Source organism: Mytilus trossulus, chromosome 11, assembly GCF_036588685.1.
Source record: "Mytilus trossulus isolate FHL-02 chromosome 11, PNRI_Mtr1.1.1.hap1, whole genome shotgun sequence".
Taxonomy (NCBI): domain Eukaryota; kingdom Metazoa; phylum Mollusca; class Bivalvia; order Mytilida; family Mytilidae; genus Mytilus; species Mytilus trossulus.
In genome coordinates, this window is record NC_086383.1 from 63,617,468 (window position 1) to 63,630,871 (window position 13,404).

At 33.1% G+C, this 13,404-nt stretch overlaps 1 protein-coding gene across 1 annotated transcript; it reads left to right on the forward strand.

Moving 5' to 3' along the window:
- The first annotated feature begins 9,967 nt into the window (after positions 1 to 9,967).
- Positions 9,968 to 11,577, forward strand: LOC134691403 (cytochrome P450 1A1-like). Its single transcript, XM_063551932.1, has one exon. The coding sequence runs from the start codon at positions 10,063 to 10,065 to the stop codon at positions 11,569 to 11,571; it is 1,509 nt and encodes a 502-aa protein (XP_063408002.1). The 5' UTR covers positions 9,968 to 10,062; the 3' UTR covers positions 11,572 to 11,577.
- Positions 11,578 to 13,404: the final 1,827 nt, after the last annotated feature.

Below are 13,404 nucleotides of genomic sequence, written 5' to 3' on the forward strand. Positions count from 1 at the left end.
TCTCGGGTAAATTTGTTCTTTTTTTTTATAATATATTTGGTTCAAATCAATATAGAATGCTTTTATCTCCCTAATACTTACATTGTAAATAGAGGTGATACTACTTTGACAAATCCTTGTACATGAGAGTTTTCTGTCAAATCTTTATTTCACAAAGAATGATTTGCATAACAATGAACTGAGCTCAAAGCAAAGTATTCAATAATATTATTACACTTAGACAAAGAGCTAAATTCAGTGATATACTTTGTACTACAGGTCCTTCATTAACATCCATCAACCAAAACCACATCTCAAAAACATTCCATACTACATGGTTGGATTCAGAAGTCCTGAAAAAGACATGATTTTTTTTATCATATTTAAAGTATATACACACAGGTTTAAACTTTCTTGTGGTACAATCATTCCGTATCTAGCAACTATCAATTTGCTTCATACACATATTGATATGTGTTGAGTTTACCTCTGTTGGAAATAAGAACACACAAACCTCCACCTAATTTTAGTCAACGGACAAAACATTCAAAACTATAAAATATTATCTAAGACTTGTCAGAGTCTATTTACCATTGCCACTGAATCAGTGATATATGTACACATAATTATGTACATGCAAGACTAAAATTATAAAGTACACTAGAACAGACACGTGGTATCGCAGGTCCATGACTGAGTTAACGTATATAACTATGTGCAAGCCTTATTTTAGTATTAGTATTTTTATCTGATAAAGTTATGCCGATTAAACGATACACAGTTTTCTCTGCTTTCAAATCTTTCTGATTGAAACCGTCGAACTGGAACTTATCAATTATTGGTAATATTAATTATTTGAAAAACAAAAGTTCCTGGAATGGAGTATTTGTTTAATCAACAGCATTGTCATATACATACATGTATTAGTTGTAAATAAAATTGAATTCTTTGATTCGCTGTTTTACGTCATGCCAGCTAACAAATTGAAAACTGTACCTATACGCCTTATTTTTAGTCCAGATTTTAGTATTTGTATTGTTACAAATGTATCTTAGAAAGTCTAAACTGATTAAAATTTGACAATTTAGTAGTTTCAACCCTGTGGATACGACCCGTGTATATAGCATATTAATCCTGAATACACCGTTTGGTGGTGCACCTGTCAGACGCGGAACGTACAAATAATGTAATCGGTAACAGGTGAATATACTATTAATTTTTGGTATCGGTATCGGACTCGATCCGGAACTTCTTAATTATTGGCAATATTAATTACGTGGAAAACAAAAGGGCCTGGAGTGGTGTAATTTTTAATCTACACCTTTGTACTATAATAGTTATATATAAAGTCGAATTCTTTGATTCGTCGTTTTTACGCGATGACGGCTGACAAATTGGACCTCGTAATTTTAGTATTATAGATATATAAGACTAAAACTGACATTCAGTCTTTACGATATCTTCATTCCCAAAGTCATTTTCAAATCTGACTTCATGGTAAAATAAGATTCCATATCTACAACCAATGAAAAGGAAATATCCCTCTAATAGACTAGCATTTAAATCACAGTTTTTCGAAAATGGAAGCTAGGTCACCGTGGAACCTAGAACAAAAAAAAGGGAAACAATATATCTTAAATATTTCAAATGCATGTACATGAAATAATATTAATCTCTAAAATTCACCATATTGTTCCCTTTTTTATCTTCTGTTCGATACTGTACATCCAGTGGCTAATCCAGAAATTTTCATAAGTGGGAGCCCACTGACTGACCTAAGAGGGGGCTCGCTCCAGTCACGATTCAGTGATTCCCTATATAAGCAACCAAATTTTTTCTCAAAAAGCAGGGCCCCCCCCCTAAATCCACCTCTGATATCAACCTCTAGAGGTCTTTCAATTACATTCAGTTTAGTGTGGGTTGATGTTTGATTGTTGTACATGTTACAATTACATTCAGTTTAGTGTGGGTTGATGTTTGATTGTTGTACATGTTACAATGAGCAAAGCCCATACCGCAGTCAGCTATAAAAGGCCCTGATAAGACAATGTAAAACAATTCAAACGAGAAAACTAACATGTCTGTTTAAGGTTACATCATCAAAATATGTAGGGTAGGTAGGTAGGTCGGTATTTTCTTTTTATTATTTTGTCCATTTTATTTTTTGTGCCATGATTTTGAATTGTGTGGTCCGAGTTGTCCATGGGGCGAGAGTTCCCCTAATTATAATGATTGGATTATTTCTTACGACGGCAATAAAATGGCTTAGGGTGGGTGCTCAAAATAGGATCGGTCAGGTACCCATAATCAAACATATTTTTTTGGCCTTACCGAGAGCACCATTGAAATATATACAAATCACGGATCGGATACGCATCAACTATGTAAGACCTAATTTCAACACCTAAACAGTGAATATTTTTATCGCAAACAGTAGAATTAAATGAGAGTTATTCCTCTTTGAGCCGATGGAGAGAGTGACAAACGTTCGTGTTGATAAGTAGATTTTCCGAGAAGGAAATGAAAATTGTTTTATATAATAGACATGTTCCAGAATTGGAGATAAAAATTAATTATGTGAATTAAGTGTATCTGAAACATTTAACCAATAAAACAGCAAATGATAAAATATATGAATAAAAAGAGAGTCAACTAAACAGCAAACTAACAACTGTCAAGAAACAAAACAAAAATCTGGATACTCGACAACAAGATGGAAGGAGATAGATAGGACTTTTATCGGGACTCCAGGATCGGGTGTTTTTAAGCTCGGGATTTCGGGATCCGAGAATCTTTTTTAACTTTACTTTTTTTAAATTTGGGACCTCAGGGATTTCGAAATGGGTCAATCATATTATAATATAAAACTAAAATCCATAATTTGCTTCGTGTATGGACTTATCTGTTCTATAGAGACAATCTCTTTGGTAGCCTAGGTTGTAAATTGTATTTATATTTCCACAAATCATAAAGAAAGTACGAAAATCATCAATCAAAATTCAATGTATCTATAGAATTAGAACCTTATGTACCTACAGTGGCGGATCCAGAAATTTTCATAAGTGGGGGCCCACTGACTGATCTAAGAGGGGGCCCGCTCCAGTCACGCATCAGTGATTCCCTATATGAGCAACCAAATTTTTTCCCAAAAAAGGGGGGGGGCGGGATCCCTGCCCCCCCTAAATAATAAATGAAAAATTCTGAACTTATGTCATTTCATTTTTCAATTCTTTTACAAACACTTAGCTGGTCATGAAAAGAATGGAATGCTTGTCTCGGAACGTTAAACATCAAACAATCAATTAAATCAAATGCAAACCAGACACGCCGATTGTTGTCAGCAACATTATAAACTGATAATATTCTTTTTGAATGGCTAAGGGAGATAAATCGAACGCATATATTCGACATATATGCAAACGAAACTCAACGTAAGAATACGTATCATTCAACAACCGAAAATAAATTGGAACACCGATGTTTTACCACAAAAATCAAATGCAACATTGCAAAAAGACTATGTAATTGTTAACTGTTGCCTTTCAACACACTGCAATATCGGTGGACATGTGTCATGGATTTTAATTTTATTATACAAAATTACTGCTCCTTAATGATACATTCGTCCAGTTTCGTCCGTTCGTTAGATGTTGAGAAACCTCTAATATTAAGCGAATACGGAATGAATAAGAACGGTATCAGTCGAGCATTGAAACGGGTAAGGAGCTTGTGAATAAGTAGTTGTCGTTAAAGTGTTACATATTTGTCTTTTATTTATTTATTTTTTGTTCATAAATTAAGCCATTATTTTCTCGTTTGAATTGTTTTTCATTTGTCATTTCTGGACCTTTTATAGCTTTATATGCATTATGAGATTTGCTCTTTGTTGAAGGCCGTACGATGACCTATTATAAATAGTTCCTGTGTCAATTGGTCTCTTGTGGAAATATGTATTATTTGCTATCATAAATTTATCTTTCAGAAAAATGATGCAAATAAACGTCGTATACATTTTTTTTTTATCTTCATGTTCTGTCAAATCATTTGAGTATACGGATGAAACTCTGAAATCAGTTACTTATAAGAATACATTAAACTGACCATGCGCAGATTTATTTTCATATCTACATAAAACATTTTGAATTGTAGATCGATTTATCTAAGCGTTTAAACTTAAACAAAGATCAGGGTTGCGTTCAATATCGTGGTGGCTACATCACTGGGGTAAAGCTGATGACCGTAACTGCATTCACGGTCATCCCAAGATGTCGGATGAAAAATTAGGTCAGTTTTTTTTATTGTCTGTTAAGGCGTTTCTACATCATTTTCTTTACAAAGCATACTTTAATACGATGTAAATATATAAAAGATTCACACGGAAGTCACAAATCTCTACCGAGGAACGTGTATAAAACGGGTATTAGGATTTGAAAAATACGCGAGGATGACCGTAACAGGATTAGTGATTCATAACAAGGCTGACCGTAATTGGTTAAAAGATGACCGTAAATTGTTAAGGATGACCGTAATTTATAAAGAATGACTTAATTTAAAAGGATGACCGTCAATTAAAAGAAATATCCATATTTGTATGCATTGTTTTTTGTTTGATTTTGTCGAAATAGGGAAACGGTTAGTTCTTTTTAACTAATTGGTTTGTAGTTGGATGCTACATATGACGAACCATGTATTTGAAGCACGTCTTATTTTTGTCTGCCTTCAGGATAATGTTGTCTTCAAAAATTACACCTTTGTTAAGCCAATTTAGTCTTACTCAAATGATAGATGAACCTACTCATTTTACTGAATCGTCGTCATCATTGTTAGACCTTTTTATAACAAATGATGCTCACATAATAAATTACTGTTGAGTAGGGCCACCTTTATTAGACCAAATACGTTCTCACTGTCCTATAATTAGTCTTTTGAACTTTCCAAAATGTCGTCAAAAAAATTTTAAGCGGAAAATTTGGCTATATGATCGAGGAGACTATGACAGATATCGTAACATTTTATCTGAAAAAAATTGGGATTCCGTAATTAACTTAAATAACGTTGAACAATTTACAACCGAAATAACAAAAACTATCATAGAAGCTGCTGAAAAATGTATTCCAAATAAAATGATAACTGTTCGCAAAAATGAACCTCCATGGCTAACAAATGATTTAAAAAAAAAGATAAGGAAAAAAATAATAGAATCCACAGAAAGGCTAAAAAATATGTTAACCCATCAGAGTGGTCAAAATTTAAGAAAATACGAAATGAAGTTACTAGTTTAATAAGAAAATCGAAGGATTATTATAACAACAATTGAATTAAAAAAAATCATGAACAGTAACCCACTACTAACTGGTGAAAAACGGTTAAACAAATATCCGGATTAAAAACAAACGACGCAAGTGTACCCCCATTAATGGTTAATAACAACTTAATATTTGATGAAATCGAAAAGGCAAATGAATTTAAGCGATTTTTTTTCTTCCCAGTCAAATATTGATTGTTACCTGAGGAACTTCATAATATTAGTGATGACATTAGTTATATATAGAACTTACTGTTACTGAAGTTGAAGATATATTGAAAATTGTTAATCCCACAAAAGCTTCTGGCCCAGACCTCATAAGTCCCAAATTGTTAAAAGAAGCATCTTCTGTTTTAAAGTATCCACTATGTAAACTTCGGTAAGTACGTCTACTTTTCCAGATCAATGGAAAAGAGCAAATGTTACCCCAGTTTATAAAAATAGTAAACCGAATGAAGTTAAACACTATATAGACCTATTTCCTTGTTGAGTGTAATATCAATGTGTATGGAACGATGTGTATATAAACATGTTTACAATAACTTTATGCGCAATAATATTTTAACGAAAAATCAGTCGGCTCTACACGGGGGGATTCAGCAGTTAATCAATTAATTAACATTTCGAATGATTTTGGGAAGGCTTTAGATAGCGGTAAAGAAATCAGGGTAGTATTCTGTGATATAAGTAAAGCGTAAATGCAGGCGTCCTATAAGGGTATATTCTAGGCCCTCTCCCATTTTGATACATTGTATTTATAAACGATATTGTAGAAGACATTAAAGATCAAATTAAGCTATTCGCAGATGACACTTCATTATATATTATGGTTGACATTCCAACAGAAACAGCTAAAATTTTAAATGACGATCTAGATAAGATTTATAATTGGTAAAAAAAATGGCTTGTTAATTTTAATGCCCAAAAACTGAAAGTATGATAATTTCAAAAAAAAAATAGACCCTTTCATCCTCCACTAAATATGAACACCAAAGAGCTACAAACAGTAAGTAAACACAAACATCTAGGTGTCTTTTTTTCTAACAACGGATCCTGGAACGACAATATTGAATATATAGTTTCTAAATCTTACAAAAGAATAAATATAATGAGAAAGATGAAAAATGTTCTTGATAGATTTTGACTTGAAAAAATTTACATATCATTTGTTTGCCCAATTCTTGAATATGCCGATGTCGTTTGGGACTCTCAAAATCAGAATTGGATTGCTAAACTTGAAAGTATTCAGCTTGACGCAGCGCGTATCGTCACGGGGGTACTAAACTTACCAGTATAAACAATTTATATGTTGAAACTCGATGGGAAATAATATCTTAAAGACGATGCAATCACAGAATAAGAGACTTATTGCCTGATTCAGTAGGCATGATCATAATACAAGACAGAGAAATAATATTTCACAAGTCAACACACGGACCCGTTTATATTCTGAATATTTCATCCCTGCAACAACAAAACTATGGAACACTCTTAACTTAAACATAAGAAAATGAGAATCTTTATCATTATTCAAAAATCAAATTAGTACCCAAAATAGTAAGATCTCAGCGTATTATTATATAGGACATCACCTTTTCCTTCGTAACTTAATAGACTCTCCAAATTGTCGTTGTGGTGATGTAGAAACACATTCTCACTTCCTGTTATCTTGTCCTATATATACTAATTTAAGACAAGAACTTTTGTATTCTGTTTCAGTTCTTCCTGTTCAAGTTAACACAAAAACTTAACCCTTGATGGTAATGCTTCATCACTCAATAGGAACCAAAGCATTTCACGCTGTATTCATTACAACAATTCATGTTTATTTTTTTTATTTTTTTTATCATTACATTTTTTTCTTCTTCTTCTTTCACCTTTTTCATATTCATATATTTTTATTACAGAGCATGCCAGTATTTATATTTATGTATTGTTCAATAAGTGTATTATTTTTGTAAAGGAGACAGATTTGTAAAAGCAAATTGCTTGTTTCTGAATCCTGAATACTAGTATTATTTCCTTGGTATAATATCGTATCATGATGAATGATCTGAATAAATATTGTTTAAACTAATGTTGTCTTATAGATACGTCTAACACCAACACGATTGATTATTTGATACAACAAAGGTAATACAAATACGGATATTTCTTAGACATGACGGTTATACTATGAAAGGTACGGTCATCCTTTATAAATTACGGTCATCCTTTCGAAATTACGGTCATCATTTTACCAATCACGGTCATCCATATTATATGTTACGGTCATCTTGAAAATATTTTAAAGATGATTTACGGTCATCTTAGCGAATTTTTCAAATCCAATTTCCCGTTTTATACACGTTCCTCGGTAGAGATTTGTGACTTCTGTGTGAATCTTTTATAAATTTACATCGTACCAATGTATGATTTGTAAAGAAAATGATGTAGAAACACCTTAACAGACGATAAAAATACTGACCTAATTTTTCGTCCGACATCTTGGGATGACCGTGAATGCAGTTACGGTCATCAGCTTTACCCCAGTTTACATAGGGCTTCGTAGATTTATGACTATTGAACATGTAGGATCATGTAGCTAGCCTAGTTACTCGTTCATAAGATCAAAATCTATGTAGCATTACGTAACCCGGTTCATAAAACTACATTTGGAAGTGGTATTTTTAAGTCCGATCTTTCTCATATTTGCAATATCGGCTCGTCGATCTTTATTGTTAGGAGTCTATTGATTTTAAGTTATTATCATCAAAATAAAAAGGAACACCATTCTTAACCGCGAAATTAGAATTCATGATATTGAAAGCAAAGGTCTGTCTTGTCTTTCAGATATACTTTGAATGAACTATGAAATGATATAACAAATGTATTCACTATTCTAAGAAGAATTTCTGTTCAACACATAAGCTCTATAAATAACCTGAATAGAAATGTTGTTCATAGAAGCATAATCAATTCGCGTGTACATTTGTTCAATGCATTGTTTTCCAACCACCCACCACATTTATATTACGTGTAGACCTGTGAAACTGACTGAAAACTAAGTACGTCTATCACGTGTAAATTAATATGCATTAATAGTAGTTGAAAACAAACAAACAGCATAACAGCAAATAACGAGAACTGTGTATTAATTGGTATAGGAAAAGTATAACGCCCAAAACTGGCGGAACGGCTTCCGACGTTATTTAAGAATTGGCGCAATGTATTCCCGCCATTTCAAATTGTTAACCCTTTTGTAGAAATATCTCTTTTTCCATGCCGGTGACCCCATCTTTTTATTTCATGATTTTATCTAGAAATAAACAACACATATTCTGTTGAATACTCATCGAGAAATTATTGGTCAATTTTTTTTAAACATCATTCTTTCATAGTTATTTCACAATAAATAAAGGCGGGAAAATTATTTTAGCAACTTATCGCTATTATTTTGCCCTCAGAAATTGTTAATATTATTAAAATAGTTTGTATTAACAACTTGGTTAACAGAACAAACAAGTTTTATGGGTAACCAACTTAAAAAAAAAATTTACACTGCTATTGACTAGAGGTCCTGATTTCCAAATTCCATGAAAAAGACGGCGTTCTAAATCGAAAACGAGGTCGGTGACCCCATTATTTTATTTGCTTATTTTGAAGCTTTTACCTAACCTAAAGTAAATATAAAATATAAAGAAGATATTATTGGTAGATCTGAATAGAAGGATTCGTCTTTAAGCATAATGGTGTGTGTATGGAATAGTCCATGGAATTGTCCAAACCGATACAGGTGAAATACGTAGAATAATATTGCTGTGTCTATTGTGGACACAGCAATAAAATCAGATTTCAGATCCTTATGAGCCCGTAGTCAAGTAAAAAAAAATGTAAAAAGCCTTATTAAATAAAATTTGCTCGATTAACCTTGAAGTGAAGACTAATAAAAATTTGCGTGTATAGTGAACCCCCTAAATAAAATAATACTGTGTTCTAGACCACTTCCCCTTTCGGTGATCTACAGAAATGATTTTTTACTATATAGTATGTTAATAAATTCATAATTTAGAAAAAAAATGCAAGACATGACAAATTTATACTGCCTCGAATCTTTAAAAATAAAAGGTTAATAAAAGGTTATTGAAACACATTGACCTTTAAAAGCGGACTGGTCACTGGTGAATTATTTTTTGTAAACGAATATTTTTACTTTGTTTAAAACGAATACTGATTTTTTGTGGATAATATGAAAAACCAGATATTACCTTCTCTTTATTGAGAACAACCATAGATTTGAGTAAAATAGTTAAAAACTTGGGTCCATTTCTCTTTTATCTGAAACCTTAAGTGTTGCGGTTTATTTTTTTGTTTTGTTAAAATGTTAAATTTAGAAAAGAGATAAAAAAAAAAAAATACAAAATAATGATTAAAAGTAAACACTTTTGTACCATGACCATTTAGACCTGCGCATTCTCAAATTACATAACATGTCTGCTGGGTATAAAATGATATGTAATTATATATGTAAAGGTTATTCGTTTGATGAAAATTTAAACCTGTTTTTATTCTTCAGTCACATGGCTTATATATGAAAGTACATGTATTATATACACAATTTATGTAAAGTCCATCCAGGTAAATAATCAAACCATCATGACCAGACACGTGTTCATATACGTGTTAAATTGCTTACACAACATCTATAACAAAAGATTATTTCTTGTATAGAAAGTTTCAGGCTAAAGAGTGTGCTAGTTTATTTTAAATGATTACAACGAAAATACCATCATATCAAAATGGACGAGTTGCCAGTTTCCTATTTTGAAGTAATTGGAATTAGATTTTATATTTTGATATTTGCAGCCACTCTTGTGCTTGCTAAAATTTTTCAGAAACTTTGGAATGATTTGTATCGTTCACCACCCGGTCCGTGGGGCTTTCCCATTCTTGGACATTTACCGCTACTTGGAAGTAATCCAGCGAAAACATTAATGGACATATCTAGAACTTACGGTGACGTGTTTAGAATTCGCATGGGAAGTTGGCCAACGATTGTTTTAAACAGCAACGAGACAATACGTGAAGCGTTGATGGACAATGGAGAAGTGTTCTCAGACCGTCCTGAATTCTACACAGGGATAAGTTTATATAACATGAAGAGTATAGCATTTGGATCGTACACCCCTCGTTGGAAAATGCACAGAAAAATTGCAAATCACGTTCTCAGACAATTTGTTTCGGCTAAAAATAACCCAACAGAGGACGTCATTAATAACGAGATAGACATGATCATCAAGAGCTTTCTTGAGAGAAAAGAGGCCCACTTCAGCCCCCATGATGACATATTTATAGGAATAGGATGTATAATATACCAGCTTTGTTTTGGGTCTGCAAGAAACTGTCGTGAGGATAAACAATTTTTGAAGTTCATCGACAATACAAAAATATTTGTCGAAACGGCCGGATCGGGGAACCCTCTTGATGTTATGCCATGGTTGCGATTTGTTATGCCCTGGAAAGCTATACGATTTCAGAAAGTGGTCGCATTAAACAGAAAGGTGGTTTCTTCTGAAGTAAATGAACATCAGAAATCATATGACAATAATAATCACAGGGATATCACTGACGGATTGCTTTCCGCCGCGGAACAATACGGAAATTCGCCGAAACTATACAATGGAATTACAAAAGAGGAGATTTTGTCATCTTTATCAGACTTTATGGGTGCTGGATTTGAGACCGTTTCAACTACGCTAGAATGGACAATATTATATCTGTCATACCATAATGCTGTACAAAGACGGGTTCAAGAGGAAATATACTCAGTGATTGGTGATAGAAAGCCGAATCTTACTGACAAAGGAAAACTTCCGTTTACTGAAGCTACGATATTAGAGGTGATCCGATTGGCTACTGTGGTACCAATGGCGATTCCACATTCAACGACTACCGACATTGTGTTCCGAAAACACACAATTAAAAAAGGGACTGTTGTGTTTTGCAATACGTATGCCACAGCTAGGGATCCTAAACTATGGACAAATCCCGAGAAATTTTCACCAGATAGGTTTTTAGACAATCATAACCAAATTAATCAACAGAAAGTAGACGAAGTTCTAACATTTGGTATTGGACGCAGACGGTGTCCTGGAGAATTTCTTGCAAAAATGGAACTCTTTTTGTTTGTTACCAATATTTTTCAAAGATTTGAAATAGAATTGTGTTCAGAACCTAATTTTGAACCAATTTTTGGATTAACTTGCAAGCCAGTGCCTTATGATATTAAAGTGACCGAAAGATGTTAGAATGTATTCATCTTTATCCACTTTTAATCCGTACAAATAATCTGTTTTAAGTATAAGTAAAAAATGGGAAATACACCCACACACACACACATATATATATATATATATATATATACAGTATATTAAAATATATTTAGTAAAAAGGCTTTTCATTAGATTGCACATGACATTTGACACTGCAAATGTGAGTTAAGCAAAGGAACGAGTCATTGTGGGAAAGGAACTCGAGCGGACTTTATAATTTTAAGTTCGTTCTAAATGTAACGTCGATGTTCTTGATATTAATTTGCAAAATATCTACACATAAAAAAATCTACAATCTCTGTAGGCATTGCTTTTGATGAATCTATTATTTTCCGACTTGTTTTGATAATATAAAAATTAATCAAAACGTTTCTAACTTATCATATAGATATTTGACATATACATTGACGAAAACAAGTCTAGCAATAGAGATGAAAACTTCGAAAATGACCAAATAAAATATGTAGTACCAATTTTATTTTTTAGACCATTGATGTTAATAATTTTTTTCCAATTTTGTAAGTGTCTTCACAAACAAAGTTATATTGGTTTATCTGTCAAATGCTCCACGAAACCACTTTTCAGATTACTAACTTCTTTGGTTTTATCTGGTATAAAAATTTGGCTTTTGAGACATGGTGAATCTGATTACGCTAGGACAGTGTTAATCAAATATTGATACGAATTATAATAAGTCAGCATATCTTTTGGAGTACACACACACTCCATCTTTCTTAGTATAAAACGGTTGATAGTTCTTATCTTTAAACAAATATTCCGTATTCTTAACTTAAATACCGATTGAGAGAAAAAGTCCAGGCTTGTTTTACAAAAAGAATGGACAACCGTAAATACAAATATCTAGTATAAGCAACGGAAGAAATAAGGTGACATCTCGTTAGTCCGACAATCATTATTCCGACATCCCATTATTCTGACAGCCCTTTACTCCGACATCCCATTATTCCCACAGCCCATTATTCCAACATCCCATTATTCTGACAGCTCATTATTCCGTCAATGCATCTGTCATAACTTCAAGGGTAAATTTTCTCTAAAGAGACCAACTCCGCTCTCGACAATATTTGTGATTGTCCGTTTATATTCCTATTCTTCTTCTCATGCTGGATATTTGTCTCAGTACCTTGGAGTTGATACACATGCTTATTGCAAACTGCTCAGTCCTTATCCTCGCCCCCTTTTTCTTTTAACGGGTCCGGATATTTTATTTGTCTTTAATTTTCGGCGTTTGTGTGTTCATTGTCATTCTGTGCTGTTTAAGTCCCCGGTTTTGTTTTTTGTGTCTTGATTTACCTTTGTTTTACAAGATCTTCGGTTCCCACTTTTCGTATCAAGGGAGTGAGATTTCACCACTATTAACTACATAAATAAATATACAAGAGTTGAATAACCCTACCCGCCCTCCCCTTGTGTCACTCAACTAAGTTTTATTTAATTTTGTCGCAGAAAATAGCGTCAAATAAAGCGTCAGTAAAAAACGAGGAAAATCACGGGACACAAACAAACCCACGTCCCAGATTAAAAGATGACAAATAGGACGAACTAGGTGCCCCGAAAAGATGAGCAACTTCAGCTTCTACCAAGATACCCACCATGCGGTTTGATGAATGCCATGTTCGGGAATATGAATTCATGAAATACGGAGACAGTACGCGGCACTTCCAATAACGGTCGATCAGACAAAGAGATGAGACTCAATATATACGTAGGGGTACCGGTTTTATATCCTGAGCTTATTTTAAAATCTATAAAATAACATGCCACTTTTATAATGCAGTTGGGGCGGAT